Genomic DNA, 19,676 nt, shown 5'->3' on the forward strand with positions numbered 1-19,676 from the left:
AGTTTATGGGAATGCAAGAACCCATGGGTAAAGATTAAGTCAGCACCAATACTTTGCTGCTGTAGCTTCTTGACGGAGTGAGTTCAGACCCAGATTCTGGGGCCTTTTGCTCAATTCCATCAATGTTCTGGAGCTGAGTCCACACTGACACCATCTCCCCCGCACGCGCACACACAACCCAGTTTTCCATTTTTCTCCCCCTCTCCAACAGACACTCAACATTCTCATTGGTCTGGCGGGGGGGGGGGGAGGCTAGGGCTGGAGGTTGGCCCCTTCGATTCCCCCCTGAAGACTTGTTCTAAAGACTTCTGCAAACTGTGGGGTTCTCTCAAGGGCACAGAGGCCTCCCTCTCGTATCTCAGTCACCTTGTTTCAGCTACAATTCTCTCAGCACTCACCAGCTGGGTTTGTCATTAGAAGGAAATGGAATCTCTATGTTGAAAAACAGCGCATCTTTGAGTAGCAGAGGAAAACCAGCAGGCGAGGACTCTTGGCTACAGCCCCGCTTGTGGGCTCACTAGAGACATTTGGCTGGCCACTGTAGGAAACAGGATGCTAAAGGAACCTCGTGGCAAAGGGAGATGAGCCTGTCCCTGTACCTTGGTCAGAGAAGGAACGGCCCAGGGAGCTTGTTCTGCCCTCCCCTGCCAGAGAAAAACACCTACGAGAACTTTGCAATGAAGAACAGTTCTGCTTTTTCCCCCTCCCTCCCCATCCCTTTTCCTTTTGTGTCGTGCCTTTTAGATTGCAAGCCTGCAGGCAGGGACTGTCTGATTATTAACCTTTGTAAGTTGCTCCGAAAGGTTTTTTTGGCTGAAGAGCCCAGGAAAAATACAGTAAATAAATTGGACAGGCTCTTGGTTTGATCCATCTGTGTATTTTCTTATCCCCACCCCCTTCCCCCAAACACTCAAACGTATACCTTGGAGTCCCTTTAGATCCCATTTCCAGCCATGAGCCTAATGTGAAAACCCATCACGGTTTGATTGAGAGTGAGACTGAGAAGAAAAGAGCGCGGCTTAAAACCGATCAAGAAGTATTCAGCTAAAACGCTCGCTGCAAAGCGGCTTGGAATCATTGTAGAAAAATGACTCCTTGTTTTCTGGTGAGACAAATGACTGCCTGTCCTTTCTGCTTTCAATCAGCCCTTTCAAGGAAGCCACACAGGGCAACTGGGTTTATGTCTTATCCACACCCTGCATCAAAAAGAACCTTCTCTGATTCATGTTTTGCCTGGTTTGCTGCTGTTTTGTGGGGTTGCCCGGCACTCGCGTGGTTTGCTCACTCTCTGCGGATCACCACATCTTAACGCTCTGGCACATGGCCTGGAGTACCTCACAAAAGGCTTCTGGATTAAAGTGTATTGATCTTCATTTCTGTCCCACCCACCCCCGCCCCAAATAAGGGTGCTCCAGGCCAAAAAGGCTCCATAAAATCCAGATGAAAAACAAAGTCTTACATTAAAACAGCATAGAAACAAATTGAGAACACAATAAAAGCAATCAACACCACCAGCTCTTAACTCGCTTCAGCAATGACCAGTTTATACATCAAAGGCCTGCCTAAACAATAGAAAAAGTTTTTTTTATTGGTTACTTCTACATTCCCATGCGACTTTACCAAACGCCTGGAGTCAAGGGAAATGCGGAAAACTGTCGAGGCTGCACATGCTGTCTGTCGCTGAGACTGTACCACTTTCAGGGCTGATCAATAAACCCCCTTTACCCTGCATGAGCAGTCTGTCTAGCTGCACTGGGGTGCAGAAGGAGCTGAGGTTTCCTTCAATGTTGTTACCGCTCGCTTTGCACAAGGCCTCCATTTTTATTATAACCATTCCCTCTATTTCCCATCTTCAGCCATGCGTGCTGATATTTGTCACCATAATAGCAATACTCCACTCTCACACCCTGCCCTGTTCCTACTATTTCAGTCAGACACAGATGGAAAAAGCCCCTTTTGCCCAGGTTCAAATCTCCACATGGCCACAAAGCTCCTTGGGTGAGCATGGCTCTCTCCCCCTACCCAATGTGGTAAGAGACAGGAACAGGCACAGGAAACATCAGAGCCTGCCCCAGTTAGACTGTTCCCAGCAGATGAGGCAGTAACCAGAGCCATTGTACAAGTCCTGCTGAGAGTCTCCTTAATTTCATCTTCCCTCCTCATCCCTTTTTCCTTGTGTGTCATGTGTTTTTTTTTTTAATTAGTATTGTAAGCCTGCAGGCAGAGACTGTTTTGTTTTGACTGATTGCATGTCAGCTGCTCTGGGAGCATCTTGGGGCTGAGGAATGGGATAAAAATACTTTACATCAATAATAAATAAAATCACAATGCACAATCATCTTCCCAAACAAGAACGCCGCCTTCTTCGTGTACATGGCTTGCATCCGCTTAGCCATGTAGCAGATAACGTGGCTTCTGTTATCCGCTACAACACACCCATCCAATGAAACTGGTGCTCTACAAGGTCACCCTCCCTTAAAAAAAATAAAGATGTTATCTGCGACTGGCCAGTGGAACTCTCTCCCACTGCAGAACACCCATCAGCCAAAGTCCTAGATTGAACACTGACCAGGAACAACACGACAACAAACGCAACCACTTCAGTGTCATTTAACTTTTAATTTAATTTAACCACTTCAACTAATTTAAACCAAGCTCAAGTTGTTGCGACGTAGCCCTTTGGGTGCCAGAGTGGTGCGCAGGAGGATACCCACGTTCTCCACCCTGGATCAGCTCCGCAAGTAGTCTTGGGTTCGGCTGCCTTCGTCACCATGCTCTCCACCACGGTGTTCCATTAAGTCTCCGCTTGTGAATTGAACACGTTAAAGCATAGATGGAGTGAAGTGGGGGCCTAGAGGGGACTCCCCCAACACGGCGCCCTCCAACTGCATCGGACGACAGCACCCATCCTCCATATCCAATGTGGCTGTGGATGATGGGAGTTGGAGCCTGGCACACCAAAAGGCCAGGCTGGAGTAAGGCTGGGGCCCAGAGGGCGCCCCATCGCTCACCCACCGCTTCCATGTTTTGCATCTCCTACTTGTCTCCAGTGTCGTCTACGATGGGGAGGCTGTCGTACGATGGGAAGTCCAGGTGGGGTGGGAGGGGGATTGCGACGTCGTGGGGCCTGGAGTTCAGGAAGCCCTCGGACTGCGGGAGGAAGCTGGACCTCCCCGCCCCGTCCCCTGGGCACTCGTCCGGCGTGCACACGAGGCAGTCGGCCAAGGAGCAGGCTTTCTCCTGCCAAAACTCAGAGGCCTTCATGTCGAGGGTGATGTTCTCGGCCCACACCACGAAGTGCCGGATCCGGGCCTGCTTGTGCAGCTCGCACATGCACACCCAGGGCTGCCAGCTGCTCCAGTGGACGTTTCTTTCCCCTGCAGACAGCAAGAGCAAAACATCGGGAGCTAGGGACAGCCCTCAGGCAATGGTGCAGCCAGGGTCAAAGGTCGGTATGGTTGGGCGCTTGCTGAGGGCCCACACCCCTGCAGGGGCTACTAAACAAGAGCCCCCTGAACTTGCTCCTTCTCTTCCTCATTGCGCTCTGCTTGTTCCCCCGCCTCTCACTCCGGCCCCTGCGCTGGTGGTGGTGAGAAGGAAGAACAGTAGATGCCACAGCCTGCTTGCTCCCTGGCTCTCTGGCAGCAATGATGAGAAAGAGGAGGAGGAACAGCAGCTGGGCAGGACCCTCTGGGGAGCCCCAGAGGGGGACCATAGGCAGGCCAGCTTTGGCCCACGGGCGGGAGGTTCAACACCTCTGGTATTGTCAGGAGCGCCCTAGTGGCCTCTTTCAGTAGACTCCAATAGACAACTCAAGACACAGATGGAAGGATTCTTTTCAAGGCTTTAATCCTTTTACAACTTAATTACTCTATCAGATGCTAATCACCAGCGACTAAGCAAGGAACAGTGGAGTGGCCTATGCTCCGAGTACGCAGTTGATCCCCGTTTGAAGGAGAGTCACTTGAAGACCCTGAACTTATGGGCTAGGGAGAGATCCTCCCTCTTTCCCTTGGGTCCATGGGAGGCGGCCGTTGCTTGCGCGCCAAATGGGCGCTACGCCTCCCTTCCACGCCCTCCATCGCTCGTCGCTCCCTGCGTCGAGTGTCTAGCAAGCCCCGTTCCCACACTTTCTCACTGCTAGGATCACTATCTATCTCAGGAATGCCGGCAGGAGGAATCTCTGCCAGCTGCTGTGCCTGTGAGGGATGAGCTGGCTCCTCTCCCACAGATTGCTGATCCTCCTCAGAATCAGAACTGCTCTGGGGTTCTATCGGCTCAGTTTCCACCCCGACAGGTATAAATTTAAGAAACAAACAAAAAGGTAGGCTATTTAAAGTACCTACTTCTATGCACTCATCTGTTGGAGAAAACTCAATTTATAAGGAGCGCCTCCAGCAACACCAGACAGGCCGCTTAACAAGATCAGCCTCGGATGGCCTTCTCTCTGTCCCATCAGCCAGGGCAGCTAGACTGGTGAGGATGAGGGAGAGGGCCTTCTCTGTGGTGGCCCCCACTCTGCGGAACTCCCTGCCTAGGGAACTCCGCCATGCCCCCTCTTTAATGAGCTTCCGCCGCGCATTAAAAACATGGTTGTTCAGGCAGGCATTTGGGGTGGGTTAGGACATTTTTAGAAATATGATGTTTTTAAAGTAGAATTTTATTGTTTTAAACTGTTTCTATTATTGTACATTGCCCAGAGTGGGTGGGTGACCAGCCAGATGGGCGATTAATTAATTAATTAAATATTAAACACAGCATGACGAACATCTGAGTAAACATGCATAGGGCTGTAGTGTTAGTGCTACGGGGGCAGAAGGAGGAGGTTGCAGTTGCCCAGCTGTGACTAACCAAATTGAGGACTGAGACACAGCTGGGAGGACAGTGAGCTACAATCACACCCTGAGCACAGCTCAGAGGAACTCCACCAGTTGCTGGGGTCTTCTAACAGCTACTGCTGCTCCTGGCGGAAATAACTTTTAAGCTAAAATAGGCTGGTATCTTTGACCCCATGCACAGGTGGAACTCGGGTGCCGAGAGCTTCTCGGAAACAGAATTCAGCCCTTGGGCCAAAAGAGGTTCAACACCCTTGCTCTGGTTAAATACACCTAGTAAAAGCGCCGGATCTAGACAGGATGTTTCTGACTGTAGATCTAAACAGCTGAAGATCTTTACCGGTTGTATCCAGCTGTATACTAGCGCTGCTGATGAATCCCAGCAGCCAGAGTTCAGAACTGAGTAGCAGCAGCATCACCCACTTCTACCCTGGGATGGAGAAGTGTCGAAGTTCACATCTCAGGCGTCTGTTCTGAAGAGCATCACCTGAGGACCACAAGGAAGGGAGGTTGCGTATGTGTCGCCGTGGCAACCAGGATGGAGCCAATGAGCAGCCAGAGAACTCCTGCAACAGCTTTTGGATCAGCCTTCCTTCCCTGATCACTACCACAGGATGAAGTGATGGCCACCAATTCGGATGGCTTTAAAAGGGGGTTGGACAAATTCCTGGAGGAGAAGGCTATCAATGGCTACTAGTCTTGATGGCTATGTGCTACCTCCAGTACCAAAGGCAGTGAGCCTCTGTACACCAGTTGCTGGGGAACATGGGCAGGAGGGTGCTGTTGTGCTCATGCCCTGCTTGTGGGTTCCTGGTTGACAGCTGGTTGGCCGCTGTGTCTGATCCAGCAGGGCTCTTCTTATGTTCTTATGATGCCCGCATCCAGATGTTTTGGATCATGACTCATATCACAGTCCCTGATTACCATTGGCCAGGCTCTCTGGGGCTGATGGGAGTAGATGAACTTTATTTCCAGTCCTCAGGCCATAAAAACAAACAATTCAAGGCCCCCCCCCCCCAAAAAAAAGCCAAGCCAAAATTAAAACATATATAATGTTCTATTATAAGATCAAACCCAGAATTACTCAACCTCATCTGTGACCTTGTTCTAATAGTTGCAGCAAGGAACTGTTTTCTGTGGGTCGGGTGCTGTTTTGATTCTGTTAAGTGTTCTGTTTTTATGGTATTTTAATGTCTTTTATTGTTTTAATCTATTTTAAATTGTTTTTATAAGCCATCTTGAGTGATGTTTTCTGAAAGAAGGGCGGGGTGTAAATCACAAATAAATAGTCCAAAAGTTCAGGGAGGGCCCCAAGTTGGGAAAGTCCACTTTGGAGCAGTCTTGTATCTGGCTGCATAACCTTTTGGTTACCTTATTCCAGACACGGCCTCTGCGTTCAGGAAAGACCTAACTCAAAGCCAAACATTGACGGGAGCAGGGACTTCTCGTCGTGGCTCCACCGTTCATGTATTTCTGTGATTCACAGCCCCTTCCTTGACATTATCATGTCCTTGAAGTAGCTTTTGGACTCCCGCAGGAAGCCCGCCTGCATTCAAGATACAGTCTTCTGTGGATGGGGGAGTCAAAACTAGTGGTGAGTGAGCCCATAGTGGTTAGAGCATTGGACTGGGACTCAGGAGATCTGTGTTCTAGTCCCCACTCAGCCATGAAGCTCACTGGGTGAACTTGAGGTAGTCACCAACTCTCAGACTCATCTACCTCGCAGGGTTGTTGCGAGGATAAAATGGAGAGGAGGACCAAGTACGCCACCTTGGCCTCGCAGAGGGAAAAGCAGGATATATGAATGCATCAAACAAACAGATAAATAAAAACTATTTTAATTCTTTTTAAAAGTAGACATTTTGTTTAAAAAGCAAATAAATTTCCTCCACCCAATTAGTGTTTTAAAATATTATATTACTGTGTTGGGGTTTTTTAAACGGTTCCTTTATTTTGTAAGTAAACCTGGAATGGAGAGCAAAAGGGAAAAGAAAAAAAGGAAAAAGAGGTGGGATTTTAAAAAATTAAAAAGCGAACCCTTTCACACACACATTTCTTGAACTGCACAACGCAGCTGTAGCTGTGCCACCTAAGGGTGCAATCTCATGCATGTTTAGACAGAAAAAAATCCTACAATTCCCAGCATGCCCCAGCCAGCCATGGCCAGGGCATGCTGGGAACTGTAGGACTTTTCTCTCTCTAAACGTGCATGAGATTGCAGCCTACCTGGGTCTGCGGGTAATCCCCTGATGATCCGTAACACACAGGCCTGTTTCCCACCGATGACAGGAGAGAAGAGCTCAATTCAGCAAAAGGTGGAAATGCTTTCAATTCAAAGCTGCTTCGCCCCATGGGAGCGTGTTTCAGCTCCGGTGACAGGCGAGGGCCCGGAGTTCGAATTCCGCCACACGGGAGAGGTCGAGCAGCTGGTCGGTCCTGCTTCCTCCTGATACTCTGGACCCGAAACTCTGGAACAGGGATGGAAGAGCTGGGTCTTAAACAAAATGGGTACAGCGAGCCAGTCGGCAGGGCTGCGCAAGATCAGCACTGGCTTGAAAACACACGCCATCTCTTGCGCCTTGGAGCACCTCAGCATGATCCCTCCTGCACCCGTACCTGGCCGGGAGAGTCAGAGGGTGTGGCGTCGACGGAGGAGCGGAGGTCCAGGCTGCTGAGCGTGGGGCCGAAGGCTCGGAGCGGGTTCTCCCAGCCGGCCAGACAGTGCTGCGGGATGAGAAAGGGAACAGCTGGTGATGCAAGGACAAGCAGAAACGTGCAAACCGCGGCCCTTTGCCAAGGCGTGCAGAGGTCCTTGACGTTTTGCCCCTGTGGGAAGCACTCCCCCACCCAGCCCTTCCAGTCCTCAGTTTTCCCTCCGTCCCCCCTTCTTCTATGCATCCCTCACTCGACCCCCCCCCCTCAGTTCTTAGCATGCTCCCCTCTTTCCTTCAGCCAACTGGCTTGTGGGTAATGTTTCCACTCAGCTTGCCACCCGTTATCCTCCAGGCCTGCCCAGCATTCCTGCCTCTGTATCCAACCTCCTTCCCCTTCCTTGTCTTCTCTCTCTTCGTCTTCTTCTTCTCCTCACTTTCTCTTCTACTTTCTCTTCTTCTTCCTTCCTTCTCCTCTCTACTTTTACTTCCTTTCCTTCTTCTTCTCTCCTCCTCTTCTCTTCTCCTCTCTTCTCTTTCTCCTTCTCAACTCTCCCCATCTCCTTCTTCTCCCTTCCCTTGAACTTCATCTTCTTTTCCTTCTTCTCTCCTCTCTTCTCTCTCCTTCTCCTCCTCCACCACTTTCCCCTTCTCTCCTCCTCCATTTTCTCTTTTCCTTCTCTCCTCATCTTCCTCTCTCCTCCTCTCCTTTCTCCCTTCCCTTCCCTTCCCTTCATCTTCTTTTCCTTCTTCTCCTCTCGTTTTTATCAGACTACAGCTTGCATCATCCCTGACCACCGACCAGGCTGGCCGGGGCTGATTAATATACAGCAGCCTCCCCCACCTTGGTGCCTTCCAGATATTTTGGACCACAACTCCCAGCATTCCCAGCACTGGCCATGCTGGCTGGGCCTGATGGGAGCGGACATCCAAAACATCCAGGGGGCACCAGGTCAGGGGTGGTCGATGTCAAGTTTCGTAGGGAGGAAAAAGAACACCAGCCGGGGGAAATGACAGCCGCCCACCATATCCCAGACCCATGTCTTCCAAGCTAGAAACTCACTGAGGGCAACGCCAAGTCATCTGCGGGCTCATAGCTTTTCCTGCGATGGATTTTGTGCTTGTAGGCTGGGAGGAGGGTGGCTCTCGGGATGCTGACCCTGCAAGGGATAGAAGCATCCCAAAAGCGGTTGGAAAGAGCCAGGAAGCTGCCAAGTCCAAGAAACCACCACTGAGCTATGGTCCCTCCCAAATAAAAACGTCATTAAAAACCCCCAGCAACCCTGAACAGAAATTTAAACAAAAACCCAGCAACAGTAAAAGTGAGTTAAATCATTACCATTCCCTCCCTCCCTCCCTCATTCCCGGGAAATCCCACAATGGAGGTAAATTCCTGTCTCCTCCAAGCCTCTTGGTGTCTCCAGAGAGAACAGGGTGTGTTTAGCACTGCAGGCTTGAGAATAACCTATTCGAGTGATTGCCTGTGGCAAGTTAAGGATTCATTCCAGGTGACCAGGCCAGGGAAATGCCATAAGCTAGACACGAAATGTTTCTCATACTCCCTCCCCGTTTTCAGGGTCTGAGTCTGCCACAAAATATGTATATAATTATTTATTTAAAGCATTTCTCAAAGCTACGTACAATGATATAAAATCCAATATAAACAGAATAAAAACAAGTTAACATATCCTTGAGCAGCAGAGGTGTATATGTAAAGAGCTAATAACTTCTGTAGGATTATTTGTAGGGCTGGATCAACTGAAGTTTCCAGATGCTCTTCAAGGGTAGCCCCATGCAGAGCACATTGCGGTAGTCTATCTGTGATGTAACTGTGAAGGGGAAAAACAGCACGGGCTCATCCACAAGGAGGAAAACATTTTACACTCTTGCGTGTTTGCGAACCTGCGCAACACGTCAATAATGGACTCACCTGACAAAGGCTGGCTCCACCAAAGTCTCCGGGGGCCGCTGCGCTCTGGGGGTTTTGCAGATGGGACAAGCAGACTCTGGATCCAGGGGTGTTGCAAAAAGGCGCTTGTTCAGCCGGTAGCAGAAGACGCCTGTAGGGAGACACAAGACCAGATACCGCTGCACAGCCAGGGCTGGGTGTGGAAAATGCCAGTTTCATTCCCGTGCTAAGTTCCTAGCCCTCATGACTGCAAAGGTTAAGCTGGAAGCCGTGTGGCTCAGTGCTGCGATAGGTCCACAGGGCCTGGAGAATCATTATTGGAAACGGCTGGAAGAACGGGCCTATGTGCCATATGTTGAACTGACCTGTGCAAAAACCTGCAGAAAAGCAGCGGGCCCTGGGCAAGACATCCACCACAGGCCCCTCCCTCAGTGTGTCTACTTTCTAACTGCCATTGTCTCCAGCTCCTTTAGCTCCTCATCCTCTTTCTCATCACTGCTACCGCTTCCTTGCCTGGCAGGCAGTGAGCAAGGAGGCCGTGGCATCTCCTGCTCCTCCTTCACACCACCAGCACTGTCTGGGCCAGAGTAAAAGATGCAGGTGAAGGAGTCAGTTACAAGGGTGAGGAGGAGGAGCAAGTCCCGGGGGCTCTTTTCAGTGGGCCCTCACCGGGGTGCGAGCCCGTGGCAGGTGCCCAATCATGCCAACCCCTGACGCCAGCCTTGAGGTCACGTTCTAGGGCAGCAAACCAGGCCAGAGGGAGGTGTGTAGTCCATCCCAGGCAGAGGTCAAGATCCAAGGCAGCATTTGGGGAAAGGGAGGAAGAATCCTTTGGCTGGAGGTGAGTTGCTCAGACTGAGAAGTGAGCTCCGAGGCTTGGGGTTTTATAGGGCCTGGCAGGCAGGGATTGGCTCTCTGTGGTCAGGTGATGGAATGTTCAGGCAGCCCGTGTTTTTTTTTTAAATTAAATTTATTAATCGCCCATCTGGCTGGTCACCAAGATGCCCAGCCATGCCTGCCCTTGACACGTGCCCTGATGTACTTGATACAAAAAGATGTTAGGGGCACATACAACAGCTCCTTCTTCTCTGGGACACTTTTGGGATACGTGGCCTTTCCTCTCCCCCGTAAGACTTGACTGGGGACAAAGGGGAACGTGCCTCACTGCACTGGCTGGCCCTGACAGAGACGGAAGGATCTGTGACCTTGCTGCGCCGGGTGGGTAGATACGAATTTTGCCTCCCTGCTAGCTAGAAAGGACGCCCGTGACTCCAACTATGTGGCCCAGGGGCTGCAGAAGGAAGGGAAAAGCACGCTCTGGCCACATCTGTCAGCCAAGTAGCCACCAATTGCTATCCAAGCAAGAACACCAGCAAGGGAAGTTCAGGCTGGCCCGAAATGCATTTCAGCGCCAGCTTCTAGCTCCTCACCTTGTTCTGGCCTGGAAAAACTGAACTCGCTCCTCTTCCTTCTCCCTCCACTCCCTTTCCCTCGTGTGTCGAGTCATTTTAGTCTCTAAGCCTGATGGCAGCCCGCCCCCCTCTTTTGTTTAACTGTGAGCCACTTTGGGCGATACTAATGGTCTGAAAAGTGGAATAGAAATGCAGTCAATAAATAAATAGTCTAATAATCAGTCCACCCATGGCCTGGACAGAGTTGTTAGGCTAGGATTCCTCTTCAAGGGGCTGTTAATGACATGTTAGTACCGTTTTTACGCCTTTCCTGAACCGTTTATACTGTTCTGTTGTTTTATGGTTTGCGTCCTGGTGCCATTTCCTAACCATTTATAATCATCCCGAACCACTGATAATATTATCTTCTCTAGGAAGGTCATATTATTTTTTGGCATTCCACATCAATAAATCCCAGTTCTGTGATCTTTTGTGCTGGTCCGGGCTTTACCCTCCGGGTGGCAAAAGAGCATATTTGAACTCAGGTTAGCCTGCCAAACAGATCGAAACCTGACCGTACACTGATGGGAAGCTGCGTCCGCATCCAACGCCCGTTCGCGAGGTGAGGCACCCGGGCCCTCCAACCTGCAGAGAAAAGAACGCGGCCGTAAGGAGCGTCCCACAGAGCAATCAGCGACGCTGGGACACGGCCTCCAAAGTCCAACTCTGCAATTTTACGTGTCCTCGTCAGTCTGCACTTCCGGGCTTGTACACCCCTTAGGCAGAATCTCAGAGCCTCTGGGGTTCCCCTTTTTCCTCGCCCCACCCCTTCCACCCAACCACCAACCATTGGGTGGCTTCCCAGCTTTGGCAGTCCCCCCCCCCATTCTAAAAGGTAGAACTGCCTCTCCTAAGGCTGCGTTCCTGGCAGTGAGAGCTGGAAGCTACAGTATGCTGGTAACGTTGATGCTTTTGGCCCCACCCCTTTAGCCTTTGGCTCCACCCACCACTGGATTGCAGCCCCCCCTCCCCGAGAGTTTATCCAAAACTGAATTCAGCCCTTGGGTTGAAAGAGGTTCTGTAACCCTGCCTTAAGCGATAAGGACATTGAGAAAATCCCTGTGGGAGCAGACCAAGGGTCCATCTAGTCCAGCATTCTGTTCACACCTTGGCCAACCAGCTGCCCCAACGGGAAGCCCACAAGCAGGACGTGAGTGCAGCAGCACCCTCCCACCCATGTTCCCCAGCAACTGGTGTACATAGGCATCCTGCCTCTGATCCTGGAGGTAGCACAGAGCCACCAGGACCAGTAGCCACTGACAGCCTTCTCCTCCAGGAATTTGTCTAACCCCCTTTTAAAGCCATCCAAGTTGGTGGCCATGACTGCATCTTGTGGAAACGAATCCTGTATTAGAGCTGTGCACAAACGGCCTCTCGAAATTCTCCAGCCTATTTGTGGGCAAAGACACTGGGGCCACCATTTCACCAAGGGCAGGAGAAATTCTCCCGCCGTTTCTCACAGACAGGGCTCGCCGCTGGCAGGGGCTGTAGCAACAGGCAACAGTCAGCATCAACCGTGTTGAGGCTTCCACTCTTCTGAGGCAGAAGACTGAATTTCTGTTGGTGGCACTTTTGAGCTTCCCTAATCGCTGAGCGGTGGCCGAGGGTGCGGTGAACGTTTTCTCTCTCTGGTACACACCTGCCCATTGCTCTGCGGCCTCCCAGGTCACCTGCACTGCCTGAACTGAAAAAGCCCCACGCGAGGAATTGCCTCATGACGTCTTCCTCGTGACGGCTTTAACTGAAGTGCGGGAAGCCGAGGAGGCGACAGGCTGCCACGGAGGTTACTGTACAATGACAGACGGGACACTCATGCACACTCCTCAGCCACCTCATAAGTGCACAGGAACCCCAAACCCAGCCCATGAGAATTTCTCCGAAATTTCTCCTCCTCTGAATTTCTTTTTGAACGCAATTTCTTTTCTATCAAATCAAATGAGAATGGCTGAAAAAAATGTGGGAGAAATTTTCGGCGCAGCGCTATCCCATGTTTTAACTCTGTGCTGTGTGAGGAAGCCCTCCCTTCAATCTGTCCTGAATCTCCTACCATTCAGCCTCACGGGGTGAACCTTTTGGCTTCTAGTATTATGAGAGAGGGAGAAAAACGTCTCCCAATCCACTTTCTCCACCCCATGCATATAATTTTGTAGAATAAGCCGCCCAGCCCCTTTTAAACCTCTTCCTCTGGCTGGGCTGCACCCACACGATACGCCCTTGCTCTTACCTTAAGTCCCCGTCATAGATGCAAGCATCTTTGTTCACCTGCCGGAAATCCTGCAGTTCGGAGAAGTAATCTTCCGGTTTCTCTGACACGGAAGAATCCATGTCAAGCAGCCCTGGAGGAGGAGGAAAAAAAAAAAAGGGAAAGCCACATCCAACATAGATCAGAGACGCTGGATCGGTGTGTTTGTTTATAACACTGTGCACACCGCCCTGAGACTCCCTTGTGAATCAAGAGCGGTGTATAGATTTAATCAATAAAAAAATAAAAACTCCCATCATCCCCAGCGAACCACCATGGAATTCAGGTTGGGGAAGACTGGGTGAGACTGCTGATCTAAGACTAGGGGGAGACATAGGTTCAAATGCCCGCTTGGCTCTGAAGCTCGCTGGGGAAACTTGGGCTTGTCACTTCTGTCTCAGTCTAGCCTACCTTACAGGGTTGTTGCCAGGATAAACATGGGGCGGGGAGAAACACTGTCAGCCACCCTTGGGTGCCTAGGAGGAATGGTGGGATATAAATGTAACAAATACTTTCTGAAAATGGGTTTATTTGAAAACAAAATTATATCCCATCTTTTGGCAAAATGGTCTCCTGTTGTAAAATGTTACGTTATAAAACAAAGCAATAAAAAGGGGCAACCTGTTAATTTGAGTTATTCTGTCTCTGAACGTAGAATCTTTGTAAACTGCCCAGAGAGCTTTGGCTATTGGGTGGTACAGAAATGCAATAAATGAAATGAAATGAACAAAAATAGAACCTTCACGTTTATTTCAACTATAGGCGTATTTATTTGTTACATTTATATCCTGCCTTTCCTCCGAGGAGCCCAAGGGGGCATGCATGATCCTGCTCCTCTCCATTTCATCCTCACAACAACCCTGCGAGGTAGATCAGGCGGAGAGTCAGTGGCTGGCTCAAAGTCCCCCAGTGAGCTTCATGGCTGAATGGGGACTTGAACCCGGGTCTCCCAAATATGAACAACAGTCCAGGAATCCCACCACTATGCCACTATGCTCTCATCATAAGAACTGCATATACTGAATCAGACCAAGGGACCATCTAATGCAGCATCCTATATCCAGCAGAGGCCAGCCAAGGAAGGCCAAAAGCAGGGTGTGAAGGTGAGGCTAGGGGCCGCCCCAGTGTTCAAAGCCATACTGCTCCTGAATGTGGAGGCTCTATTTAACTTTTATACGCTGCTGTCTTAATTTCTGGAGACCGCCACAGGATGCAAACAGACCGTTAGCATTTAACCCACTGGCCCAACTCCCACGCGGACATTAAGACCCCTTCGGACCTGCAATCCAGTCGTATCCTAGGAAAGGGCGGATCGACCAGCCGCCTGCTGGGATCGTATGATCCTCAGGGTCGGACATAAACGTCACGCGCCCAGCCTCCTTCTGCAACAAGAAAAACATTGCCCCGTTTTGGCTTGAGACAGAAAAGTCCAGCAAACAAAAACTGTATGCTCTGTGGCTGTCTATACCACGGGCATGGAACGTCCTGCCTGTGGGCGACATCCGGCCCACCTGGGCTCCAAATCTGGCTCTCCGGGGTTCCTCAGGTGGTCCTGCCCCCTTTCCCCTGAGCGTTGTCCCTGTTTCCTGGCTTTTGCATGCTTTCGTCCCCATTCTGAAAGGTTGAAACGCCTCTCCTAAGGCTTCGTTATTGGCAGGGAGGGTTTTCAGCTAAAAGACAAGGGTGGGCCACTTGCGGTATTTTGGACTACAACTCCCATGATCCCTCACCATTGCCTATGCAATGGGAGTTGCAGGCCGAGGCATCTGCCACTGAGCTGCGGCCCTTTCTCACTTGGTATGACGGGAATCCCCACAGCAGCATGGAACGGCGTCATGGCGCATGGCCGACCCTCACGATAAGCCTTGCGGCAGGTCTGTAAAGAGGGTAGCGAAACATGAGCAGCGCCTGACACCCACCTTGGTTTTCTCCTTGGCTCCCTTGCTCTGCGGCGTGAGGAGGATGGACTTGGGTGTTGGTGGCATGCGTGCACATGCTCTCGGCCTGCCGCTCCCCTCAGCCCACGTTTGGTCCGGCTTGCCTCCGGCCCGTGGCCCTTCCCGCTCCAAGATGTTGCGCCTCAAAGCGGGATGCTGCTTTGCCTCAGCCCAGCCTGCGAGCACAGACAGCTTCTTTGGGCCTCTGCCGCCGTTTACCATCTCGCAGGTCCCTGCAGCAGATCTGGCTGCTTCCACCGATGGCACAGCTGTCGCCTCCTCCGTGGGGATGCTGGGACGCAAGGACTCCTGGTGGTGCCTCTCGCTCTGCTGCTTGGGTTCGGGAGGAGAGACGAAGCCCAACCAGGCTGCCCGGGGACCCACCTCCACGGATATGGGCATCGCGGCGTCCGTGACGGTTTTAGGAGACCAGTCTTGGGTCCCTTTCTAGAACATGAACGGTGTTTATATAGCATTAGGGTACAGAAACTCAGGCCAGTGGGCTGAATCTGGCCCTCCTAGTACCCCTAAATGGCCCTCTGGGATTCCCCACGCCCATTTCCCCTCAACCACCAATCAGTTGGTAGTTTCTTTTGTGCAGTTTTCCCCCCATTCTGAAAGGTTGAAATGCCCCCCACTAAGGCTTGGTTCCTGCCAGTAAGTGTTTTAAGCTACAATATGCTGGTATTTAGGGTATTTTTGCCTCTGCCCCTTTTGCCTTTGGCCACGCCCATCACTGGAATGTGGCCCCCGAGAGCTTCTCCGCAATGGAATTTGGCCCTCAGGATAAAAGAGGTTCAGCACCTTTGATATAAGGCCAGCCACAGCCAGGACACCTTACCGAAAAGCAACAAAGGGGTCCCTGGTCCGAGGGCCTTACAACTGAAAATTCAGCATGGGGGAGGGAAACGGAGGGGGGAAATGTTTCACTTACTCATACCTCAGACTTCATTTTAGGATACTCCAAAGTGTCGCACACTGCTATGTCTGCAACAACCTCGCCCGAAGAAATTAACCACGGGGCCTTAACACGCAAATGTAATGCAGCCCAGTGGATCCATTACATACCCCCTGCCTGGTGTCTGAAAGCCGCCTGCACCCAGGAATGGCTCTTTCCGATCGCGACGGCGGGGAGGCCAGCTTGACTTGAATCTGTCTCTTGAATTCCTCTTGGTTTTCTCTGAGCTTTTGCAGGAGGTCTTGATTCATCTGACGCAGCCTCTCCAAGTCCATCTTTCACTCTCCTACTTCAAGAGAGAAAAACCAAGGTGGGCTGCGAGAGCAGGAGGGAGAGGGATGGTTTAAAACAAAGCAATAAGAATAACTTTAAAACTAAACAACAGCACTAATAATATCAACACCTTTGAAACAGACCAATAACAACTGTAAAACAAAATAAGAATAATTCATTGATTTCATTTATTATATTTCTATACTGCCCCATAGCTGAAGCTCTCTGGGTGGTTCATAAGAACTGTGATAATTTTTATATAAATAATAATAATTGTATCCCTTTTGGTGCCAGGTGAAGACCTTTTTATTTTCCCAGGCATTTTAGCATTTTAGTTTTCTAGACTTTTATGTTTGCTGTTTTAAATCTATATTTTAAATTCCTGTACTACTGCTAGGTTTTATTGTGGTTGTATTGTTATATTGGGGTTTTAATGTTCTATATATTTTATATTGTTTTATTGTGTGCTGTTTGGTTTTAATTGTTGTGAACTGCCCAGAGAGCTTCGGCTATTGGGCGGTATAGAAATGAAATGAATAAATGAGTGAATAAATAAATATTACAATAAAGCAGTGATGGATTTGGAGATATCGTCACATCTCATGATGGAGTGTGGTAGAGGAGTTTTTTTTTTGTCTTTTTATTCTGTTATTCTGTTGTCATGTTGAAAAAAATAAAAATAAAATCTAAATAAATTAACAACAACAACAAATGTTGTATAGCAACGTTGGCTTTGGAGACTTTGTAATGTCTCTCATGATGGAGTGTGGTAGTGGAGGCTTTTTTGTTATTCTGCTATTATGGCATGCTGAAAAAACTTTAAAAATATATTAAACTAAATAATAATTTAAAACTCAATAATAATAACAGCAATGATTATGATTATAATGACCACAACAACTTCAAAACTAACTAACTAAATACTAATTCTAATAGGGATTTCTAGGAACAGACCTGCTTGGATTCCTGTCTAGGGTGTGGCTGTGACACTGCACATGCACAAAGGCAGTCTTTATTAAAGCTCTATTAAAGCTCTTTATTAAAGCTCTTTATTAAAGCTCTAAAGGCACTCTTTATTAAAGCTCTAAAGGCACTCTTCACTAAAGCTCTAAAGGCACTCTTTATTAAAGCTCTAAAGGCACTCTTTATTAAAGCTCTAAAGGCACTCTTCACTAAAGCTCTAAAGGCACTCTTCACTAAAGCTCTATTAAAGCTCTTTATTAAAGCTCTAAAGGCACTCTTCACCACGACTGAACGACTGAACAACAACAACAAAGGTACTCTTCACTAAAGCTCCAAAGGCACTCTTTATTAAAGCTCCATTAAAGCTCTTTATTAAAGCTCCAAAGGCACTCTTTATTAAAGCTCTATTAAAGCTCTTTATTAAAGCCCCAAAGGCACTCTTTATTAAAGCTCTATTAAAGCTCTTTATTAAAGCTCTAAAGCACTCTTTATTAAAGCTCTATTAAAGCTCTTTATTAAAGCTCTAAAGGCACTCTTTATTAAAGCTCTATTAAAGCTCTTTATTAAAGCTCTAAAGGCACTCTTTATTAAAGCTCTTTATTAAAGCTCTAAAGGCACTCTTCATTAAAGCTCTAAAGGCACTCTTCATTAAAGCTCTAAAGGCACTCTTCATTAAAGCTCTAAAGGCACTCTTCACTAAAGCTCTATTAAAGCTCTTTATTAAAGCTCTAAAGGCACTCTTCACCACGAGTGAACGACTGAACAACAACAACAAAGGCACTCTTCACTAAAGCTCCAAAGGCACTCTTTATTAAAGCTCCATTAAAGCTCTTTATTAAAGCCGCAAAGGCACTCTTTATTAAAGCTCTATTAAAGCTCTTTATTAAAGCTCTAAAGGCACTCCTTATTAAAGCTTCACACACACCAGGGCTAAACAGAACTCCAGCAAAAGTCACACATGCGTCGGTTAGGGCACAACCCCATCCATGTTTAGCCAGAAAATCGTCCTACAGCTCCTAACATGCCCCACCCAACCCTGCTGGCTGGGGCATGCCGGGAGCTGTAGGGCTTTTCCCCGTCTAAACGCGCAGTAGGATCGCACCCTTAAATATTGCGTTTGGTCTTGCTTCGCTTCGGCAAAAGGGCGATCCCCTCCAGATGTTTCGGACGACCCCTCCCAGCATGCCTGACCCTGGGCCAGGCTGGCTGGGGCGGATGGGACCTGGAGTCCAAATATCCGGAAGGCACCGGGATTTGGGGGGGGGGGGCTGCCATAGGTCCCCTCGGCTTCCTTCCAGGCAAAAGGCACGGGGCGCCCTCCGCCTTGCCCCAGACCCTCTCAGCCCCGCCAGTGCCCCCTGCGCCTCCTCAGCCCTTGAACCCCAGAGCCCCCCGCGCACACAGCCAGACCCCGCAAGATCAAAGGGCGCCCGTCGCACTCGCCCATTCACGCCCCGCGTCAGTTTCTTACTATGTAGCAAAGCCCAGCTTCCGAGCGCCTCCCCATTGGCCGGCTCCGCCTTGGGGGGGGGACCCAGCATGCAGCGCGAAGCAACCGCCTGCTACTTTCACGCTTAAAGGAGCCCCCCCCTCCACGGGGAGTCATTGCAGAAGTGGGATTTTTTTTTTAAAGGGCTTTTTCTTCCCATGGCGACCATTTTCACCAAAGGGGCGGGAGCGAGTCCCCTGGGAGGAAAGACCCCAAGCGCCCTTGAGACAGGTTGGATTGCAAGTCCTATCATTCCTAGTCAGCATGGGCAAAGGCACCAGGTTGGACTGCAACTCCTATTATCCCCATTCAGCATGGCCAAGGGCACCAGGTTGGACTGCAACTCCCGTTATCCCCAGTGAGCGTAGGTGACGGCATCAGGTTGGACTGCCATTCCCATCGTACTGAGTCAGCATGCCAATGGCACCAGGTTGGACTGGTGTCCCAGACCCTCTCAGCCCCATCAATGCCCCCCTGTTCCTCCTCAGTCTTTGAAACCCAGAGGGGCCCCCCCCACGCCTACACACACAGACCCTGCAAGATCAAAGGGTCGTCCGTTTCACTCACTCCCATTATCCCCAGAGAGCATAGGTGACAGCATCAGGTTGGACTGCAGTTCCCACCATGCTGAGTCAGCAAGCCAATGGCGCCAGGTTGGACTGCAACTCCCATTATCCCCAGTGAGCGTAGGTGATGGTATCAGGTTGGACTGCAGTTCCCACCATGCTGAGTCAGCAAGCCAATGGCGCCAGGTTGGACTGCAACTCCCGTTATCCCCAGTGAGCGTAGGTGATGGCATCAGGTTGGACAATTATCTCCCATTATCTGAGGGGGCCTGGCCATTGCCTGATCGCAAGACTGACCGTCTGAGAAGTTTTTTTGTTCCAGCTCTGGACATGTCTATACCCGCTGCCATAGCTGCATTTGCAAGCAGTGAAGGAGTTAAGACATGTGCCAGACCTGGAACA

At 49.9% G+C, this 19,676-nt stretch overlaps 2 protein-coding genes across 4 annotated transcripts; both read right to left on the reverse strand.

Annotated features, from left to right (window-relative positions):
- Window positions 1-2,605: 2,605 nt before the first annotated feature.
- Window positions 2,606-5,322, reverse strand: LOC146335196 (uncharacterized). Its single transcript, XM_084822391.1, has 2 exons — window positions 5,176-5,322; window positions 2,606-3,377 (listed from the first exon to the last, which is right to left on the reverse strand). The coding sequence occupies exons 1-2, from the start codon at window positions 5,249-5,251 to the stop codon at window positions 3,037-3,039; spliced, it is 417 nt and encodes a 138-aa protein (XP_084678517.1). The 5' UTR covers window positions 5,252-5,322; the 3' UTR covers window positions 2,606-3,036.
- A 1,335-nt stretch (window positions 5,323-6,657) lies between these two features.
- Window positions 6,658-18,746, reverse strand: MIIP (migration and invasion inhibitory protein). 3 transcript variants are annotated; one of them, XM_084822389.1, is made up of 10 exons: window positions 18,663-18,691; window positions 16,094-16,298; window positions 15,008-15,472; window positions 14,368-14,470; window positions 13,071-13,182; window positions 11,367-11,431; window positions 9,417-9,546; window positions 8,550-8,646; window positions 7,452-7,559; window positions 6,658-7,303 (listed from the first exon to the last, which is right to left on the reverse strand). In XM_084822389.1, exons 2-10 carry the CDS (start codon window positions 16,256-16,258, stop codon window positions 7,199-7,201), a joined length of 1,350 nt encoding a protein of 449 aa, XP_084678515.1. In that variant the 5' UTR covers window positions 16,259-16,298; window positions 18,663-18,691; the 3' UTR covers window positions 6,658-7,198. The 3 variants fall into 3 exon arrangements, with proteins under 3 accessions (XP_084678515.1, XP_084678514.1, XP_084678516.1); XM_084822388.1 differs by having other exon boundaries at window positions 6,659-7,303; window positions 18,691-18,746; XM_084822390.1 differs by having other exon boundaries at window positions 6,659-7,303; window positions 16,094-16,272; window positions 18,691-18,709.
- Window positions 18,747-19,676: the final 930 nt, after the last annotated feature.

The sequence above is a fragment of the Heloderma suspectum genome, chromosome 15, assembly GCF_057233095.1.
Source record: "Heloderma suspectum isolate Gila_16-S chromosome 15, 16-S_ref, whole genome shotgun sequence".
NCBI classification, from domain to species: Eukaryota; Metazoa; Chordata; class Lepidosauria; order Squamata; family Helodermatidae; genus Heloderma; species Heloderma suspectum.